At 49.9% G+C, this 18,454-nt stretch overlaps 1 protein-coding gene across 3 annotated transcripts in view; it reads right to left on the bottom strand.

Annotated features, from left to right (window-relative positions):
• INSR (insulin receptor) overlaps nucleotides 1-13,407 on the bottom strand; it is a 192,069-nt gene extending 178,662 nt beyond the window's left edge. For all 3 annotated transcript variants that reach the window (XM_050770036.1, XM_050770037.1, XM_050770038.1), the window contains exon 1: nucleotides 12,897-13,407. In XM_050770036.1, coding sequence (XP_050625993.1) covers nucleotides 12,897-12,996 — 100 coding nt within the window. In that variant the 5' untranslated portion in view covers nucleotides 12,997-13,407. The remainder of the gene's footprint in view (nucleotides 1-12,896) is intronic.
• Between the last annotated feature and the right edge of the window lie 5,047 nt (nucleotides 13,408-18,454).

Here is an 18,454-nt window from a genome sequence, read left to right as displayed (position 1 = left end):
TGGCGGGCGCCTGTAGTCCCAGCTACTCAGGAGGCTGAGGCAGGAGAATGGCGTAAATCCGGGAGGCGGAGCTTGCAGTGAGCCGAGATCTGGCCACTGCACTCCAGCCTGGGTGACAGAGCGAGACTCCGCCTCAAAAATAAATAAATAAATAAATAAATAAATGAGATTTCAAAATCAATTTAAAAAAGCAGTTGCATCCCTACTCTCTTGAGTCCCTTCCTGTCTGACTACTTTTGCCTGCATTGATAACAAGGGTAATTTTTAGAAAGTACCTATGGTTTCCACATTCCCATAAAGGCAAAGGAAACAAGAATCTCATGATAGCACCCTGCCCTTCCTGAACACACGTCAGGGGCTTTTATATAAACCTGATGAGACACCCTACTTTTAAGGAACTGGAAGAAAATGCCAGATGTGAAATTAAACATTCATTCTCACAAGTCCGCTTTGAACTCCAACAGGAACTTAGAGCCGGTCTGTACGTGGCACCGCAGAATAGCAAACCTTGTTCTGCTGAAAGCAAAATATGTTTCTAAAATCCTGCAAGCCGGCCGGGCGCGGTGGCTCACACCAGTAATCCCAGCACTTTGGGAGGCTGAGGTGTGTGGATCATTTGAGGTCAAGAGTTCGAGGCCAGCCTGACCAACGTGGTGAAATCCCGTCTCTACTAAAAATCCAAAAAATAGCCAGGTGTGGTGGTACACGCCTGTAATCCCAGCTATTCAGGAGCCTGAGGCAGAAGAATTGCTTGAACCCAGGAGGTGGAGGTTGCAGTGAGCCGAGATTGTGCCACTGCACTCCAGCCTGGGCAACAGAGCAAGACTCCATCTCAAAATAATAATAATAATAATTATCCTTCAAGCCAGCTGGACAAGGTGGCTCACACCAGTAATCCCAGTCCTTTGAGAGGCCGAGGCAGGCAGATGGCTTGAGGTCAGGAGTTTGAGACCCACCTGGGCAACACGGGGAAACCGCATCTCTACTAAAATATAAAAATTAGCCAGTCGTGGTGGCACACACCTGCAGTCCCAGCTACTCAGGAGGCTGAGGCAGGAGAATTACTTGAATCCCAGAGGCAGAGGCTGCAGTGAGCCAAGATCGTGCCACTGCACTCCAGCCTGGGCAACAGAGCAAGACTCCACTCAAAATAAAAATAATAATAATAGGCGACATGGCGAAACTCCATCCCTACTAAAATACAAAAATTAGCCAGTCGTGGTGGCACACGCCTGTAGTCCCAGCTACTCAGGAGGCTGAGGCGGGAGAACAACCTGAGCTCAGGAGGTTGAGGGTGCAGTGAGCTGTGACTGCGCCACTGTACTCCAGCCTGAGCGACAGAGCAAGACCCTTTCTCAAAAAAGTATAAATGAATAAATGAAATAAATAAAATCCTGAGAGCCACTGCTGCCTCTCCCTGCCACCAGTGTTGCCAGAGGGCAGGGATTCCCCTCACTGAAACACAGGCTGGAGTTTTTAGACATCTCATGAACTTTCCGAAAGGTAACCAACCCAGCAGTTTCCATGAAGATGAAAATACAACAAAAAGAGCATTTGCATTCAAAGGATTCTAACCGGGAAATGACAAGCCCACAGTTTTGTTTTGTTTTTTTTAAGACGGGGTCTCACTCTGTTGCCCTGGCTGGAATGCAGTGGTGCAATCTCGGCTCACTGTAACCTCCGCCTCCCGGGTTCCAGCGATTCTCCTGCCTCAGCCTCCCAAGTAGCTGGGACTACAGGCATGAGCCACCGTGTCTGGATAATTTTTGTATTTTTAGTAGAGACGGGGTTTCACCATGTTGGCCAGGCTGGTCTCAAACTCATGACCTCGGGTGACCCACCTGCCTCAGACTCTCAAAGTTCTGGGATTACAGGCGTGAGCCACAGATTCACCAATTTTAAACCACTTGCAGCCGATTCTTGTTATTGGTGGACTCTGTGAAATTCCCTCGAATGTTGAACTAGCGAATACTGAACCACTGCTCCCAGGAAAACGCAAGGGTAACTGCGAACTTCTGGCCACAGCACATTTATCCATGGGTCAATACCTAGCCTTGTTTTATGTGTGTTTCTGTTGAAAGACATTATTGAATCTATATTGTTGATTCATTAACACTGAACTCACGGCCAACAGTAGTAGAACTCATGCCTGAACAAAGTTAATGTAACACATGCCTTTGTGTGTGTGTGTGTGTGTGTGTGTGTGTGTGTATGTATGTGTGTGCTGGTTTTTTATTTGGTTTTTTGGTTTTTTTTTTTTTTGAGACAGGGTCTCACTCTGTTCTCTGTTGCCCAGGCTGGAGTGCAGTGGCACCGTCTTGGCTCACATGCCTTTGTGTGTGTGTGTGTGTGTGTGTGTGTGTGTGTGTGTGTGTGTGTGTGTGTGTGTTGGTTTTGGGGGTTTCTTTTTTGTTTTTTGAGACAGAGTCTCACTCTGTTGCCCAGGCTGGAGTGCAGTGGCACCGCCTTGGCTCACTGCAACCTTCACCTCCTAGGCTCAAGCAATTCTTGTACCTCAGCCTCCCAGGTACCTGGGATTACAGGCATGCGCCATCACATCCAGCTAATTTTTGTATTTGCAGTAGAGATGGGGTTTCATCATGTTGCCCAGGCTGGTCTCGAACTCTGGCCTCAAGTGATCCACCTGCCTTAACCTCCCAAAGTGCTGGGATTGCAGGTGTGAGCCACCACGCCTGGCCACACTGCATTTTCTCCACAACGGTGGGTGGTCACAGCCTTCCTTAGCCAAGGAACAATAGAGAGCTGAGCTTTAGCGCCCTGGGGTGCATTTGAAACAGCCCCATCACCAACTGAAAGCACAAAAATGCTAAAAATGTGGCACCAAATAACCACAAAAAGGACTCGGGGGTTTTTTGTTGTTTTTTGTTTTGAGACGGAGTCTCACCCTGTAGCCCAGGCTGGAATGCAATGGCATGATCTCGGCTCACTGCAACCTCCGCCTCCCGGGTTCAAGGGATTCTCCCGCCTCAGTCCATAGCTGGGACTATGGGCACCCGCCACCACACCGGCTAATTTTTTGTATTTTTAGTAGAGACGGGGTGTCACCATGTTAGCCAGGATGGTCTCGATCTCCTGACCTCATGATTCGCCCCAGCCTCCCAAAGTGCTGGGACTACAGGCATGAGCCACTGTGCCCGGTCAAAAAGGACTAGTTTTAATCCTCAATGTATAGATTGTATGAATCTGATGCATAAGGGCTGAAGCAAAAAGGTGGAGTGCCCTCTTACTTGACCTCAAATTTGAGATTCATACTTATGAGTGTCCTGAAATGACCAGAAAGGCACTGAGCATGCTGGTTCGAGGGTTACAAATAAATTTTAGTGAGTAGGTGAATTCAAAAATACAGGGTCTGGGGCCAGATGCAGTGGCTCATGTCTGTTATCCCAGTACTTTAGGAGGTCAAGATGGGAGGATCACTTGAGGCCAGGAGTTCGAGACCAGCCTGAGCAACATAGCGAGCCCTTATCCCTACTGAAAATTTTAAAATTAGGCTGGGCATGATGGCTCACACCTGTAATCCCAGCACTTTGGGAGGCCGAGGTGGGCGGATCACTTGAAGCCAGGAGTTTGAGACCAGCCAGACCAACATGGTGAAACCCCATCTCTACTAAAAATAAAAAAACTAGCCGGGCATGGCGTCAGGCCTGTAACCTCAGCTACTAGAAAGGCTGAGGCAGGAGAATCACTTGAACCCGGGAGGCGGAGGATGCAGTGAACCCAGATCATACCACTGCAGTCCAGCCTGGGCAACAGAGTGAATGAGACTCCATCTCAAAAATAAATAAATAAATAAATAATAAAAAAATAAAAATAAAAATTAGCTGAGCGTGGCAGCTAGTCCTGTATGTCCCAGCTACTCAGGAGGCTGAGGCAGGAGGATCGTTGGTGCTCAAGAGTTGGAGGCTGCAGGGAGTTAGGACCACACCACTGCACTCCAGCTGGATATCAGAGCAAGAACCTGCCTCTCAAAATAAAAATTTTAATTTTAAATTTTATAAAGAAAATATGGGATCTGGGAATAATGAGGATCAACTGGACTCAAATTTAAAATTTCAACTTTAAGAATATTAATCCAGGCCAGGCGTGGTGGCTCATGCCTATAATCCCAGCACTTTGGGAGGCCGAGGCAGGCGGATCACGAGGTCAGGAGATCGAGACCATCCTGGCTAACATGGTGAAACCCTGTCTCTACTAAAAATACAAAAAATTAGCTGGGTGTGGTGGCGGGTGCCTGTAGTCCCAGCTACTCGGGAGGCTGAGGCAGGAGAATGGCCTGAACCCACGAGGCGGAGCTTGCAGTGAGCCAAGATCGCGCTACTGCACTCCAGCCTGGGTGACAGAGCGAGACTCTGTCTCAAAAAAAAAAAAGAAAAAAGAATATTAATCCGATTATAAGATAAAACATTTTAAAGTCTAGAGAAAACTATAGGGATGGAGAACAGCTCTGTGGTTAGGGGTGGAGGTGGTTTAGTGATAAAGGGGTGAATTGAGGGAGTTTGGACAACAATGAGACTATTCTCTATCCTAATTGTGGCAAGAGCCATACAACTTACAGCCTTCTTTAGCCAAGAACAGTAGAGAGCTGAGCTCTAGACATGGCTTAAAATTCATAAACGGTACACCTTTAAAAAGCCTATTTTACTGTACGATAATTTTCTAAATATTTTGTTGTTGTTACAGAGTCTCACCCTGTCACCCAGGCTGGAGTGCAGTGGTGCAATCACAGCTCACTGCAGCCTCGACTTCCCAGGCTCAGGTGATCCTCCCACCTTAGCCTCCCTAGTAGCTGGGACCACAGGTGCTCACCACTGTATCTGGATACCTTTTTTGGAGGCTTTTGTAGAGACAGAGTCTTGCTATGTTACCCAAGCTGGTCTTGAACTCCTGGGCTCAAGAGATCCACCTGCTTTGGCTTCCCAAAGTGCTGGGATTACAGGAGTGGGCCACCACACCTGGCCAAAAAATTATTAAACATTAAAAAGACATATAAACCAATGGCACAGTTACCTCCCTGGACATGAATGGAATGCTTTGGGGGACAGGGGGACAAGACTTTTTTACTATTTCTTTTCTTTTTGAGACAGGGTCTGACTCTATCACCCAGGCTGGAGTGCAGTGGCATGAATACGGCTCACTGTAGCCTCAACCTTCTGGGCTCAATTGATCCTCCCACCTCAGCCTCCTGAGTAGCTGGGACTACCGGTACACACCACCATGCCCAGTTAATTTTTAAATTTTTTCTAGAGACAGTGCCTCGTTATGTTGCCCAGGCTGGTCTCGAACTCCTGGCTTCAAGTGTTCCTCCCACCTCAGCCTCCTAAAAAGTCCAGGGGTTACAGGTGTGAGCCACTGCACCCCAACACAAGATTGTGGAAAAGGACTTTTGTTTTTTGTTTCTCCCTTTCTATACTTTGGTAATTTTTCTTTTTGCAATGAGAATGCATTACCTGTCACTATTTTAATTAGAAACCATAAATACACTGCAACTGGAAAACATCAACCAGGCCACTCCAAAAGTACTCTTTTTTTTTTGTTTGAGAGAGAGAGAGAGGACCTCACTGTTGCCCAGGCTGGAGTGCAGTGGTACAATCACAGCTCACTGCAGCCTTGCCCTTCCAGCCAGCCTCAAGAGATCCTCCCATCTCAGCCTCGCAAGTAGCTGGGACTACAGACGCAGGCCACCATGCCCGGCTAATTTTTGTTTTATTGTTAGTGGAGACAGGGTCTTGCTATGATGCCCAGGCTGATCTGGAACTCCTGGACACATGTAATCCTCCCACCTCAGCCTCCCAGAGTGCTGGGATTACAGGCATGAGCCACAGAACCTGGCCAAAAGTATTTTTTTTCTTTTTTGAGATGGAGTTTCGCTCTGTCGCCCAGGCTGCAGTGCAGTGGCACGATCACAGCTCACTGCAACCTCTACCTCCCGGGTTCAAGCGATTCTCCTGCCTCAGGAGACAGGGATTACAGGCATGTGCCACCACGCCCAGCTAATTTTGCATTTTTTTTAGTAAAGACGGCATTTCACCACGTTGGTCAGGCTGGCCTCAAACTCCCGACCTCAAGTGATCCACCCACCTTGGCCTCCCAAAGTGCATGGGATTACAGACGTGAGCCACCACACCCGGCCTCCAGGAATATTCTTAATAGAAATTAACACAAGAGAGGCTTGAGAAAAAAAAAAAATCTCATTATATATACCAGTTATATTTTCGGTTCTAGACACAGGGCTGAGAGCATGAAATCCTTATTCAATACCAGTATAGCTGTTTAAATAAATAAATTATAAGATCATACACATAGCTAAGTAGGCAACATCACGGTGATGTTTCTCATCCTTGGAATCCGTGTATTCAGTGCAGCAAATGATACACTTTCTTTAACGTGTCTTGCAGCGTAAAGAGAAAGACATAGCATTTTTTTTTTTTTTTTTTTTTTTTTTTTGAGACGGAGTCTCGCTCTGTCGCCCAGGCTGGAGTGCAGTGGTCGGATCTCGGCTCACTGCAAGCTCCGCCTCCCGGGTTTACGCCATTCTCCTGCCTCAGCCTCCCGAGTAGCTGGGACTACAGGTGCCCACCACCACGCCCGGCTAGTTTTTTTGTATTTTTTAGTAGAGACGGGGTTTCACCGTGTTAGCCAGGATGGTCTCGATCTCCTGACCTTGTGATCCGCCCGTCTCAGCCTCCGAAAGTGCTGGGATTACAGGCTTGAGCCACCGCGCCCAGCCAGATATAGCATTTCATTTCACTCGCTTCATTCAAGTTGTACCAGGGACCACACAAGCCATTAGGCATGCTATCATGAATGAAACCTCAAGGCGTCTGTTCCAGATCAGAGGTTAGCAAACGTTCTCTGTAAAGGGCCAAAGTGTAAATATTTTGGCCATAGAATTCCTGTTTTAACTACTCAACCTGCCGTGTCCAAGCATTTTTGTGCAGTCATAGATGATGAGTAGACAAATGAGTGTGGCTGCATGCCAATAAAACTGCATTTACAAAATCCGTGGGATTGGGCCTGAGGGCCACAGTTAGCTGACCCCTGTTCAGATGAAGAAGTCGGATCTATGTAAATTTCTTAGCTGGGTGCAATGGCTTCTCATGCCTATAATCCCAGCACTTGGGAGGCCCAGGAGGGAAGACTGCTTGAGGCTAGGAGTTTAAGACCAGCCTAGGCAACATAGCAAGACCCTGTCTCTACAGGAAAAAAAAAAAAAAAAAAAAAAAAGTTTTAATTAGCCAGGCGTGGTGGTGACTGCCTGTGGTCCCAGGTACCCAGGAGGCGGAGGCGAGCAGGTTGCTTGAAGCCAGGAATTCACGACCAGCCTGGGCAACATAGCAAGACTCTGTCTCTACAAAAAATTTTAAAAACTAGTGAGTCATGGTGGTGCCTGTGCCTGTGATCCCAGTTTCACAGGAGGCCAAGGCAGGAGGATCACTTGAGGCCAGGAATTCAAGACCAGCCTGGGCAACACAGCTAGACTCTGTCTCTACAAACAAATGTTTAAATTAGCTGGGCACGGTGGCACCTGCCTGTGATTCCAGCTATTTGGAGAACCTAGGTGGAAGGACTGCTCCAGGCCATGACTTGGAGGCTACAGTAAGCTAGGACCAAACCTCTGCACTCCAACCTGTGTGACAGAGCAAAATCCTGTCTCTAAAAAGAAATAAAAATTTAAAAAAGAAAAAAGAAAGTGGGCTGGACACGGTGGCTCACGCCTGTAATCCCAGATCTTTGGGAGGCTGAGGTGGGTGGGTCACTTGAGGTCAGGAGTTCAGGACCAGCCTGGCCAATAGGGTGAAACTCCATCTCTACTAAAAATACAAAAACTAGCCCGGTGTGGTGGCACATGCCTGTAACTCCAGCTACTGGGGAAGCTGAGGCAGGAGAATTGCTTGAACCTGGGAGGCGGAGGTTGCAGTGAGCCTGGATCGTGCTGTTGCACTCCAGCCGGGGCGAAGAAGTGAATTAAAAAAAAAAAAAAATAGTGAGCTGAGAGAAGATTAAAGGAAACACTGACCCTCTGGGAAGAGAGAGCCAACATCTTAGCCTAGGTAGAAGGAGAAGAGAACAGTAGAAAACAAGAACCCAGGCTCAGGTGAGACTGGAATCGCAACCTTCCAGGAGGAGGAGGGATTGGCAGTGTCAAACCCACAGGGGTCAAGTGAGGTGAGGTTGCAGGAGACGCAACTGGGAGATGAGAGATTAACTTTGACAGCCATTGGTAAAGTGGTGGAGATGCAAGCCAGACGCTGGGGGCAGAACAGTGAGTAAAAAGATGAAAAGGGCAGGGAGGACTGGCCGGGGGAAGCTGGACAGGGTGGAGGCTGGAGGTCAGTGGTGGGTAATGGGGACCGGAGGGTACGGGGTGTTTTCTTTGTTGTTGTTTGTTTTTTGTTTTTTGGTTTTTTTTGAGACGGAGTCTCGCTCTGTCGCCCAGGCTGGAGTGCAGTGGCGCGATCTCGGCTCACTGCAAGCTCCGCCTCCTGGGTTTACGCCATTCTCCTGCCTCAGCCTCCTGAGTAGCTGGGACTACAGGCGCCCGCCACCGCGCCCGGCTAATTTTTTGTATTTTTAGTAGAGACGGGGTTTCACCGTGGTCTCGATCTCCTGACCTTGTGATCCGCCCGCCTCGGCCTCCCAAAGTGCTGGGATTACAGGCGTGAGCCACCGCGCCCGGCCAAGTACGGGGTGTTTAGAGGCTAAAAAAGTATGTGGGTAAATGAAGATTTTTTTTGTTTTGTTTTGTTTTTTTGTTTTTGAGAGAGTCTCTCTCTGTCGCCCAGGCTGGAGTGCAGTGGCGTGATCTCGGCTCGCTGCAATGCAACCTCTGCCTCTCAGGTTCAAGCAATTCTCCTGCCTCAGCCTCCCTAGTAGCTGGGATTACAAGGGCCCACCACCACACCTGGCTAATTTTTGTATTTTTAGTAGAGACGGGGTTTCGCCATGTTGGCCAGGCTGGTCTCAAACTCCTGACCTCAGGGGATCCGCCCACCTCGGCCTCCCAAGGTGTTGGGATTACAGGCGTGAGCCTCTGCACCCGGCCAAAGATTCTTGAACAAAGAGAGGACAAAGAGCAAGAGCTCAGATGGGTAAATGTCTCAGACAGGGAAAAGGTTAACTCCTCCAGTGCAGTGCCTGGCAATGTCTGGAGACATTTGTGGCTATCATGACTGGGTGGAAGGGGGCCCTACCAGGACCACGTGGGTGGAGACCAGGGCTGCAGCTCAACACTCTACATGCAGGGCAGACCCCAGCACCAAGAATGATCCAACCCCAAATGCCAGCAGTGCGGAGAATGAGAGCTCTGCTTGAACCAAAGAGGAACAGAAGTCAACGGTAGAGTGGGGTGAGGTGAGGACCCCCAGGGACTCAGCCCACACACTATGGGCTCTATGCATGAATGGGGAAGGGCAAGAAGCAGGTCTCCAGGAGAGAAGCAAAGAATAAGAATAACTGCAAAGGCCAGACACCGTGGCTCATGCCTGTGATCCCAGCACTTTGGGAGGCCAAGGCGGGCAGATCGCTTGAGGCCAGGAGTTTGAGACCAGCCCAGACAAAATAGCAAGACTTCATCTCTACAAATTAAAGTAAAAATTAGCCAGGCAGGGTGGCGTGCACCTGTGGGCCCAGCTACTAGGGAGGCTGAGGTAGGAGGATGGCTTGCGTCCAGGAGGTCGAGGCTGCAGTGAGCCGTCATTGCCCAACTGCACTGCAGTCTAAGCAACAGAGCAAGACCTCATCTCAAAAACAAATACAGTAAAATGAATAGATAGGTAGATAGATAAAAAAATCACACTGATTTTTCTCCACCCTTCATCCCAATCAAAATACCATATTGGGCCAGGAGTGGTGGCTCACGCCTGTAATCCCAGGACTTTGGGAGGCCGAGGCAGGCAGATCACTTGAGGTCAGAAGTTTGAGACCAGCCTAACCAATATGGCGAAACCCCATCTCTACTAAAAATACAAAAATTAGCCGAGGGTGGTGATGGATGCCTGTAATCGCAGCTACTCAGGAGGCTGAGGCAGGAGATGCACATGAACCTGAAAGGTGGAGGTTGCAGTGGGCAGTGAGTAAAGATCATGTCACTGCATTCCAGCCTGGGTGACAGAGTGAGACCCTGTCTCAAAAAAAAAAAAAAAAAAAAAGGCCGGGCGCAGTGGCTCATGCCTGTAATCCAAGCACTTTGGGAGGCTGAGGCGGGTGGATCATGAGGTCAGGAGATTGAGACCGTCCTGGCTAACACGGTGAAACCCTGTCTCTACTAAAAATATAAAAAATTAGCCGGTGTTGTGAAACACACCTGTAATCCCAGCTACTGGGGAGGCTGAGGCAGGAGAATCCCTTGAACCTGGGAGGTGGAGGTTGCAGTGAGCCGAGATCGTGCCACTGCACTCCAGCCTGGGTGACAGAGCAAGACTCCGTCTCAAAAAAAAAAAAAAAAAAAAAAAAAAAAAAAAAAGCCACATTGGTTGACATTAGAGATTAATGATCTAATGATCTGAAAAGCTCTTTGCCCCTCCCCACGCCTTCAAGAGGCATCACAGCCCATTTATTTGATAGGATTTTGTTCACCATTACCCCAAACATGGGGGGTATGGAGGCTCAGACTCAAAAGAACAAAGATTTGTTAAGAAACCATTGCTCTGCAGCCACACTAGCTAGATTCCAATCTCAGCCCTGCTGCCTGCTGGCCTCAAACGAAGTTTTCTCACTTGTGAAAAGGGATGATTAAATCACACCTCGTGTGGGGTTTTGCCGTGAGGATTAACTGAGATTATATATGCAAAGCGAATAGAACAGCACCTGCTGAGAGCTTGCTCTTACAATTCTTAGGAAGGTATTACGCAGAGAATAAAGAACTTCTTAAGATGATAAAGGAGCCCAGTACACCCAGGGTTTCTGTGCCCCACTGCAGAACAAATATTTACTGAACACCTACTATGTGCCAGGCACCGTTCTGGGGTCTAAAAATACAGTGGTGAACAACATCAACAACAAACCATAAACCCCTGCCCATATGGAAGCCATAAATGTGAAAAGAAATGGTAAATCTATTTACTGACCCTGAAAGTCCAGGCACAGATCCACGATTAATTACCAAAGCTACAAGGAACAGAAGAGCAGGGAACCACACACACGCACACACAGAATCTGGCATAGTTCTAAACCACTCGTCTTGGATTTTTTTTTTAAAGACAAACTCTCACTCTGTCGCCAGGCTGGAGTGCAGAGGTGCCATCTCAGCTCACTGCAACCTCCTCCTCCCCAGTTCAAGCAATTATCCTGCCTCAGCCTCCCAAGTAGCTGGGATTACAGGTGCACGCCACCACATCCCGCTAATTTTTGTATTTTGAGCAGAGAAGGGAGTTTCACTATGTTGGCTAGTATGGTCTCGATCTCCTGACCTCCTGATCCGCCCGCCTCAGCCTCCCAAAGTGCTGGGATTACAGGCGTGAGTCACAACAGCCAGCCGGATTTTCTTAACAAAAACCCAAATTAAACGCCACCCTTCATTGAGCACCTACTGTCTACCAAGCACCTGGGGGCGGGGTGGCCGCAGGGCTTTTAAACATTATGTAATTCACAGAGTCGACTCAGCACACCCGGTTGGTCCACTCTAGCACCTCTGATTTTACATGTACCCGGTTCCCCATCAATAAATTTAGGAGCTTCAATTCCTTCCCTCCCTGACTCCTTCCTCATTACCACTGATTTCCTTTTATGGAGAAATCTGAAACAGTAACCCAACAGATATGTTTAAAGCAGGGCCTCAGACCCCACAGTGGGACACTCAGGCTATATTGTCTTAAATGATTGCGCCATCTTTATCTTACAACCCCAAAGGTGCCTGCTGTCAAGCCCAAGGAAGATGCTACCCACACGTGGGAGAGGGGCCCATGGGGTCAGGGGGAAGGAAAGGCTCACTCAAGGTCAAAGGCTCCTTCATGAAGGGCAGGGCTGAGGGGAGAGGAGGAGTCAAGGAGACAGCAGACAAGGGACAGTAGTCCAGATTCTTGTGCAGAATGGGACACAGAGAGGTTCAAGTCCTGGCTCTGGCACTGACTTTAGGGCGAGGGAGTTATGCATCCTACCTGAGCCTTAGTTTACTCCTCTGTGAAATGGGTACAGAACTGTATCCGCCTCCCGGGGCCACTGTGACAGTCCAGAGAGATAAGATAGACCAGCCTGTGGCGTGCGGTGATACTAATTACAATAAATAAGGTAAAAAACCGCCACTACTTCTGCTACAATTGCTGCTGTTGCTAAGGCTTTAGAATTTGCCTCCAGACATCTGGAAACAGAACCCAAAAGGGTAAACGTGGACCTAGAGTCCGGGGTGGCCACGGGCCTAAATCCAAGGTAGCTGGGTACAGGGGGTTTCTGCAGTCCCCGACCCCAGGCAGCGTCACCCACCGGTGAGGCACTCGGGGCGATTGGCTCTACCTACACCATATGCGCTCGGGGGACTTGGCTATCCGGGGCTCTCCAGACCCAGTGACCCCACTTCCCGGCCGCGACCCAAAGACGACGCATGTCGTGTCTCCGGAGCGACTTGGGCTCGGAGGGGCTGGGGCACGGGTCGGAGGCGCGCTCCAGAGAGGCGCCCGCGGCGGGGCGGGCACTGGGGCAAGGTTCCTCGGGCTCAGGTCGGGCACGCGGGGCGCGGAGGCGCGAGCCCGGGCGGGCAAAGGCCAAGGTCAGCGGCTTCCCGCCCACCCCCCCACCACGCGAGGCAGGAGCTACAGTCCCGGCCACCGCCCCCCGCCCCCGGGGAGGGTTCTCAGTCCACAAGCCGGGGCTCGATTTTGGCTCGGGTGGGGTCCTCTCCCCATCGCGGCGCTCCCCGTCCACGCCCGCGCCCCCAGACTCACCCTCTCCGGGGTACAGGTGGCCCGCGGCGCCCAGTAGCAGCGCGGCCACCGCCACCAGCAGCGGCGCGGCAGCTGTCCCCCGCCGGCCCCCGGTGCCCATGGCTGCGGGAGCGCGGGGTCTCCTCGGATCAGAGCGCGCGGCGCTGGCCCGCGGGGGTCATGCTCTGAGGCGGCCGTCCGAGAGGCGCTGGGGGCCGCGCGTCCTTCTCTTCCACGCCGGCGACCCGCGGGCCGCAGCCCCGCTGCCCGGGAGGGCCCTAGAGACAGCCCCGGGAAGGAGGCGCGCGGCTTCGCCCGCTACAAATAGGGAGCGGAGGCCCTCGCGGTGGCGGCCCCGACCCCCGGCCGCTGCGGCCCGGGCCCCGTCCCACGATGTTGGGGCGGGGAGCTCGGCGCTGCGCCCCAGACTGTCTCTCGGCTCTCGGCCCCGCGCGCTCTGGGTCGCGACCTGCGGGCTCCGGGACAGAGGGACGCGCGGACCAACGGACTAGCTGACGGGCGGGCGGGCACCTGGGCTGGCGGGTGGCGGGCGGGCGGCGGGAGCGAGGGCTGCTCGGGCCCGTAAACAACGCGGCCCGTCAGCTGGGCCCGGTGCGGGCCGCGGGAAAAGGCGGCGCGGATCTGGCCTAGGAAGGGACTCTGCGCCCGGGAGAGGCCCAGGAGAGGGAGGGAAAGCAGGCAGGAGAGGGAGGTGCCGCCCGGCCCCGCCCCGCCCGCCTCCCCGCCTGCCTCCCCGCCTCCTGTGCCGGGCCCCGCGCTGGAGGCCCTGGGCGCGCCGGGACCGAGGGGGCGCCCCAGATCCGCGGGCCCTACAGCCCCGAGTCTCCTCCAGTTTCAGACCCCCGGAGGCGCCCCACAGGCCCTACCCAGCAGCACAGGTCCTTTCTCTACCGTTTTGCTATTTTGTTCATAGTGGGCTTTGGAGGATTCCTGTTGATTTTTTTTTTTTTTAACACTGCATTAAAATGTTTATTTTGGTGACTCGAGGTGGTTTTCGTTTCTTTCTTTCTTTCTTTTTTTCACTCCCTTAAATTTTGCAGCCCAGGCGAGTAGTGTCTCACTCGCCTTTCCCCAGTCCCGGCCTGGCCAGCGACACTCGTCCCAGAGCGCGTGGGCGCCCCCAGATGTCCCGCCCGCGCGTGCGCCCCCGCCCAGGGGCGAGACCCAAGCCAGGCCCCTGGGGACAGCCACGTGCCCGCGCGCCCAGTGCGCTCCTTGTGTTCAAGTTAAAGAAATGACACCTGGAAAAATGTGCAGACGCTTCTGAAAGAGCAAAGAAAAGGCCAAAGACGACTCCGGAGACCTCGAATAGGGCGCAGGTGGACATCTCAGATTTTCAGCATCTCAGATTTTCAGCAGACCAGCCTGTATGTGTCTGAACGTCTAGCAACGACATTCACCAACAAGGCGGGACAGCAGTTCCACCTACTCAGTATAGGAAAGCCAGAACTCAATGGGAAGAGGGTTCCTCCACCCCTCACTCCTGTATGGTCTTGGGCCAGCTACTTTACTGTGTCTGGGCCAGTTTCACTTGTGTAATGGGTTTGATAATACCTGCAGGCCAGATCTGGGGAGGTACCCGGGAAAGAAAACTTAAGAAAGCGCCCAGCACAACCCTAGACCCAAGGCATTCATTCTTCTTTTATTAAATAGTTTGCTAGGAGCTGGACCCACTGTTCATGCAACAGGCCAAACCTATTCCTGCCTCCAGGCCTTTATCCCAGCGTCTCCCTTGCCTGTAACACTGCAGGATGGCTTCATCTCTGCTCCAAGGAGCCATCCCTAACCACACTTTTGCAAATCCTCCCCACCAGTTCCCTGTTCCCTTCTCTCTCTCTCTCTCTTTTTTTTTTACATGGAGTTTTGCTCTGTTGCCCAGGCTGGAGTGCAATGGCCAGATCTCAGTTCACTGCAACCTCCCCTGCCTGGGTTCAAGTGATTCTCTTGCCTCAACCTCTCAAGTAACTGGGATTACAGGCATGCACCACCACACCCGGCTAATTTTTGTATTTGGTCTCGAACTCCTGACCTCAGGTGATCCACCGGCCTTGGCCTCCCAAAGTGCTGGGACAGGCCTGAGCTACTGTGCCCAGCCCCTTCTCTTTCATTTTCATAGCATGCTTACCTCTCTACCTGCAATTCTATGTTCTCTTTTCTTTTTTTTCCTTTTGACAGAATCTTGCTGTCACCCAGGCAGGAATGCAGTGGCGCAATCCTAGCTTACTGCAGCCTTGAACTCCTGGCTTCAAGCAATTCTCCTGCCTTGGCCTCCCAAGGTGCTAGGATTACAGGCATGCACCACCATGATTGGCCTTGAAATTCTTATTCAACGTTTTCTGTGTCTTCTCCCCTCCCCCGAAAGTGAAAATCTTTTCGGTCTTGTTTCACTGCTTAAACCCAGTGGCTGACATATCTGTTGCTTAATAAATATTTGTTGAGTGGGAGAATCAACAAGCAATAAGTAGTAGGGGGATTTTTCAGTGAGCAAAATAAACATGACCCATTTCCTTATGGAGTTCACAACTGAGCCAGGGAGAGAGCCCTTAAAATAACTGAGTGTGTGATGAGTTGAGGGGAGTGGGAGGTGCATAGGGAGGAGTCTGCTGAGGACGTGAGTTTTTTTGTTTGTTTGTTTGCTTGCTTTTTGACGGATCTTGCTCTGTCGCCTAGGCTGGAGTGCAGTGGCACGATCTTGGCTCACTGCAACCTCCGCCTCCCAGGTTCAAACAATTCTCCTGCCTCAGCCTCCCGAGTAGCTGGGACTACAGGTGCACACCACCATGCCCGGCTAATTTTTGTATATTTAGTAGAGACGGGGTTTCACCATATTGGACAGGCTGGTCTCAAACTCCTGACCTCAAGAGATCCGCCTGTCTCAGCCTCCCCAAGTGCTGGAATTACAGGTGCGTGAGCCACTGAGGATGTCGTTTGACCTTAAGTCTGAAAATGAAGAGGAGCCAGCCTAGGGAAGCACAGGGATGTGTTTCAGGTAGAGGGGAAGGCATGAGCAAAGGCTCAGAGGAGGGTGGACAAGGCATTCTTGCAACTGAACCAGGCACTCACTGTAACTGTAGAAAAGAAACATGAGAAAGTGAAACCATGGGTAAGCGCTGCAGTGGGCTCTTCAACAACATGAGTTTGAACCGTGCACGTCTTTTTTTTTTTTTTTTTTTTTTTTTTGAGGCAGAGTCTTGCTCTGTCACCCCAGCTGGAGTGCAGTGGAACAATCTCAGCTGCAACCTCCATGTCCCAGGTTCAAGCGATTCTCCTGCCTCAGCTTCCCAAGTATCTGGGACTACAGGCACACGCCACCACACCCAGTTATTTTTTGTATTTTTAGTACAGATGTGGTTTCACCATGTTGGCCAGGCTGGTCTCGAACTCCTGACCTCAGGTGATCTGATCAGCCTCCCAAAGTGAGGTCATCTTTTAAACAGAATGTTTTTCAATAAATATATTGGAAACATGTTTAGAGATTTGCAACAGTTTGAAAAGATTTCCAGATGAACTTGGTAGCCAAGAAATATAAAAAAAAAAAAAAATTAAGTTAGGTATGTCATGAATGCATAAAATATATGTGGATACTAGTCTGTTTTATTATTTTTGTTATTATTTTCTTTTAGAGACAGGGTCTTGCTCTGTTGCCCAGGCTGGAGAGCAGTGGCCCAATCATGGCTCACTGTAACCTCCAACTCCTGGGTTCAAGCGATCCTCCTGGTAAGCACCAACACGCCCGGCTAATTTTTTTACTTTTTATAGAGACGAGGTCTCACCATGTTGCCCAGGCTGGTCTCAAATTCCTAAACTCAAGTGATCCTCCCGCCTCTACCTCCAAAAGCGCGGAGATTACAGGCATAAGCCACCATGTCCAGCCCTATTTTATCATTTGCTAACATAAAATATACACAAACCTGTTACAAAAAGTTAAAATGTATTAAAACGTACACACACACTTACAAACCATGCATGGTGTTACTCCAAGTCAAGAGAAACGTAAAGACGCAGCATTAAATCATAGCTGCATAAAATTAACTGTAGCATATATTATGTTATTGTAATAATTTCATAGCCACCTCCTGTTGCTACTGGAGTGAGTGCAAGTGTTGAAACTATCTGCTTAAAATGTCAAGTTACATTAATTATCTCCCTGCGGGCAGTTCGCCTCTCCAGGAAATTGTGCCCCAGTAAAAAGGGATCTCTTGGCGGTTCCCGGGTATTTTTCACTGTGTTTAGTGCAATACCGTAAACATTGAATAACATCACGAGGCCCATGTGAAGTGCCACTAGTGAGCTGGAAATGCTCCCAAGAAGCAAAGAAAAGTCAGGACGGGACAAGAAAAAGTTGAATTACTTGCTAAGTAACATAAATTGAGCTCTACAGCTGCGCTTGTCCATTTCAGACAGACAATTCATCTTATAAACAAATTTATGGCATGATAAATATTGTAGCGGTCTGTAATTGTGAATGTATTTTCTCTTCCTTGTGATTTTCGTTTCCTTTTTTTTTTTTCTTTTTCTTTTTGGAGACAGGGTTTCATTCTGCTGCCCTGGCACCATCAGGGCTTACTGCAGCCTCTACCTCCTGACCTTGGGTGATCCTCCCGCCTCAGCCTCCCAGGGAGCTGGGATTACAGGCACGTGCCACCATGCCCAGCTGGATTTTTTAAAATAACATTTTCTCTTCTCTACCTTGCTTTATTGTAAGACTATAGTGTGTAGAGGCTGGGCACAGTGGTTCACTCCTGTAATCCCAGTACTTTGCAAGACCGAGGGAGGCAGATCACTTGAGGTCTGGAGTTCAAGACCAGCCTGGCCAACATTACAAAACCCCATATTTACTAAAAATACAAAAATTAGCCAGGTGTGGTGGCGTGTGCCTGTAATTCCAGCTACTCTGGAGGGCTGAGGCATGAGAATTACTTGAACCCAAGAGACAGAGGTTGCAGTGAGCCGAGATCATGCCACTAGCACACTCCAGCCTAGGTGATGCAGTAAGACTCTATCTCTAATAATAATAATAATAATAATAATAATAAAGAAAGAAAGAAATACAGTGTGTAATACGTGTAACATACAAAATGCCTGTTAATCGGCTGCTTGTTACTGCTAAGTCTTCAGGTCAACAGCAGGCTATAAGTAGTTAAAGTCTATTATAAAAGGTGCAGAACCTAGAATATGCCATATTAAGATTTGCTTTGGGGCTAGGTACGGTGGCTCATGCTTGTAATCATAATCCCAGCACTCTGGGAAGCCAAGGTGGGTGAATCACTTGAGCCCAGGAGTTCGAGACCAGCCTGGGCAACAAGGCAAAACCCTGTCTCTACCAAAAATACAAAAAAAAAAAAAAAATAGCTAGGCATGGTGGTGGGTGCCTATAGTCCCAGATACTCAGGAAGCTCAGGTAGAAGGATAGCTTGAGCTCAGGAGGCAGAACCTGCAGTGAGCTGAGATCACCCCACTGCACTCCAGCCTAAGCAAAAGAGGGAGACTCCATCTCAAAAAAAAAAAAAAAAAAAAAAAAAAGATTTGCATCTCCATACTAAAAATGCATTTTGTAA

This window comes from Macaca thibetana, chromosome 19 (genome assembly GCF_024542745.1).
Source record: "Macaca thibetana thibetana isolate TM-01 chromosome 19, ASM2454274v1, whole genome shotgun sequence".
Lineage (NCBI taxonomy): Eukaryota > Metazoa > Chordata > Mammalia > Primates > Cercopithecidae > Macaca > Macaca thibetana.
This window is presented reverse-complemented; position numbering and strand designations above follow the sequence as displayed.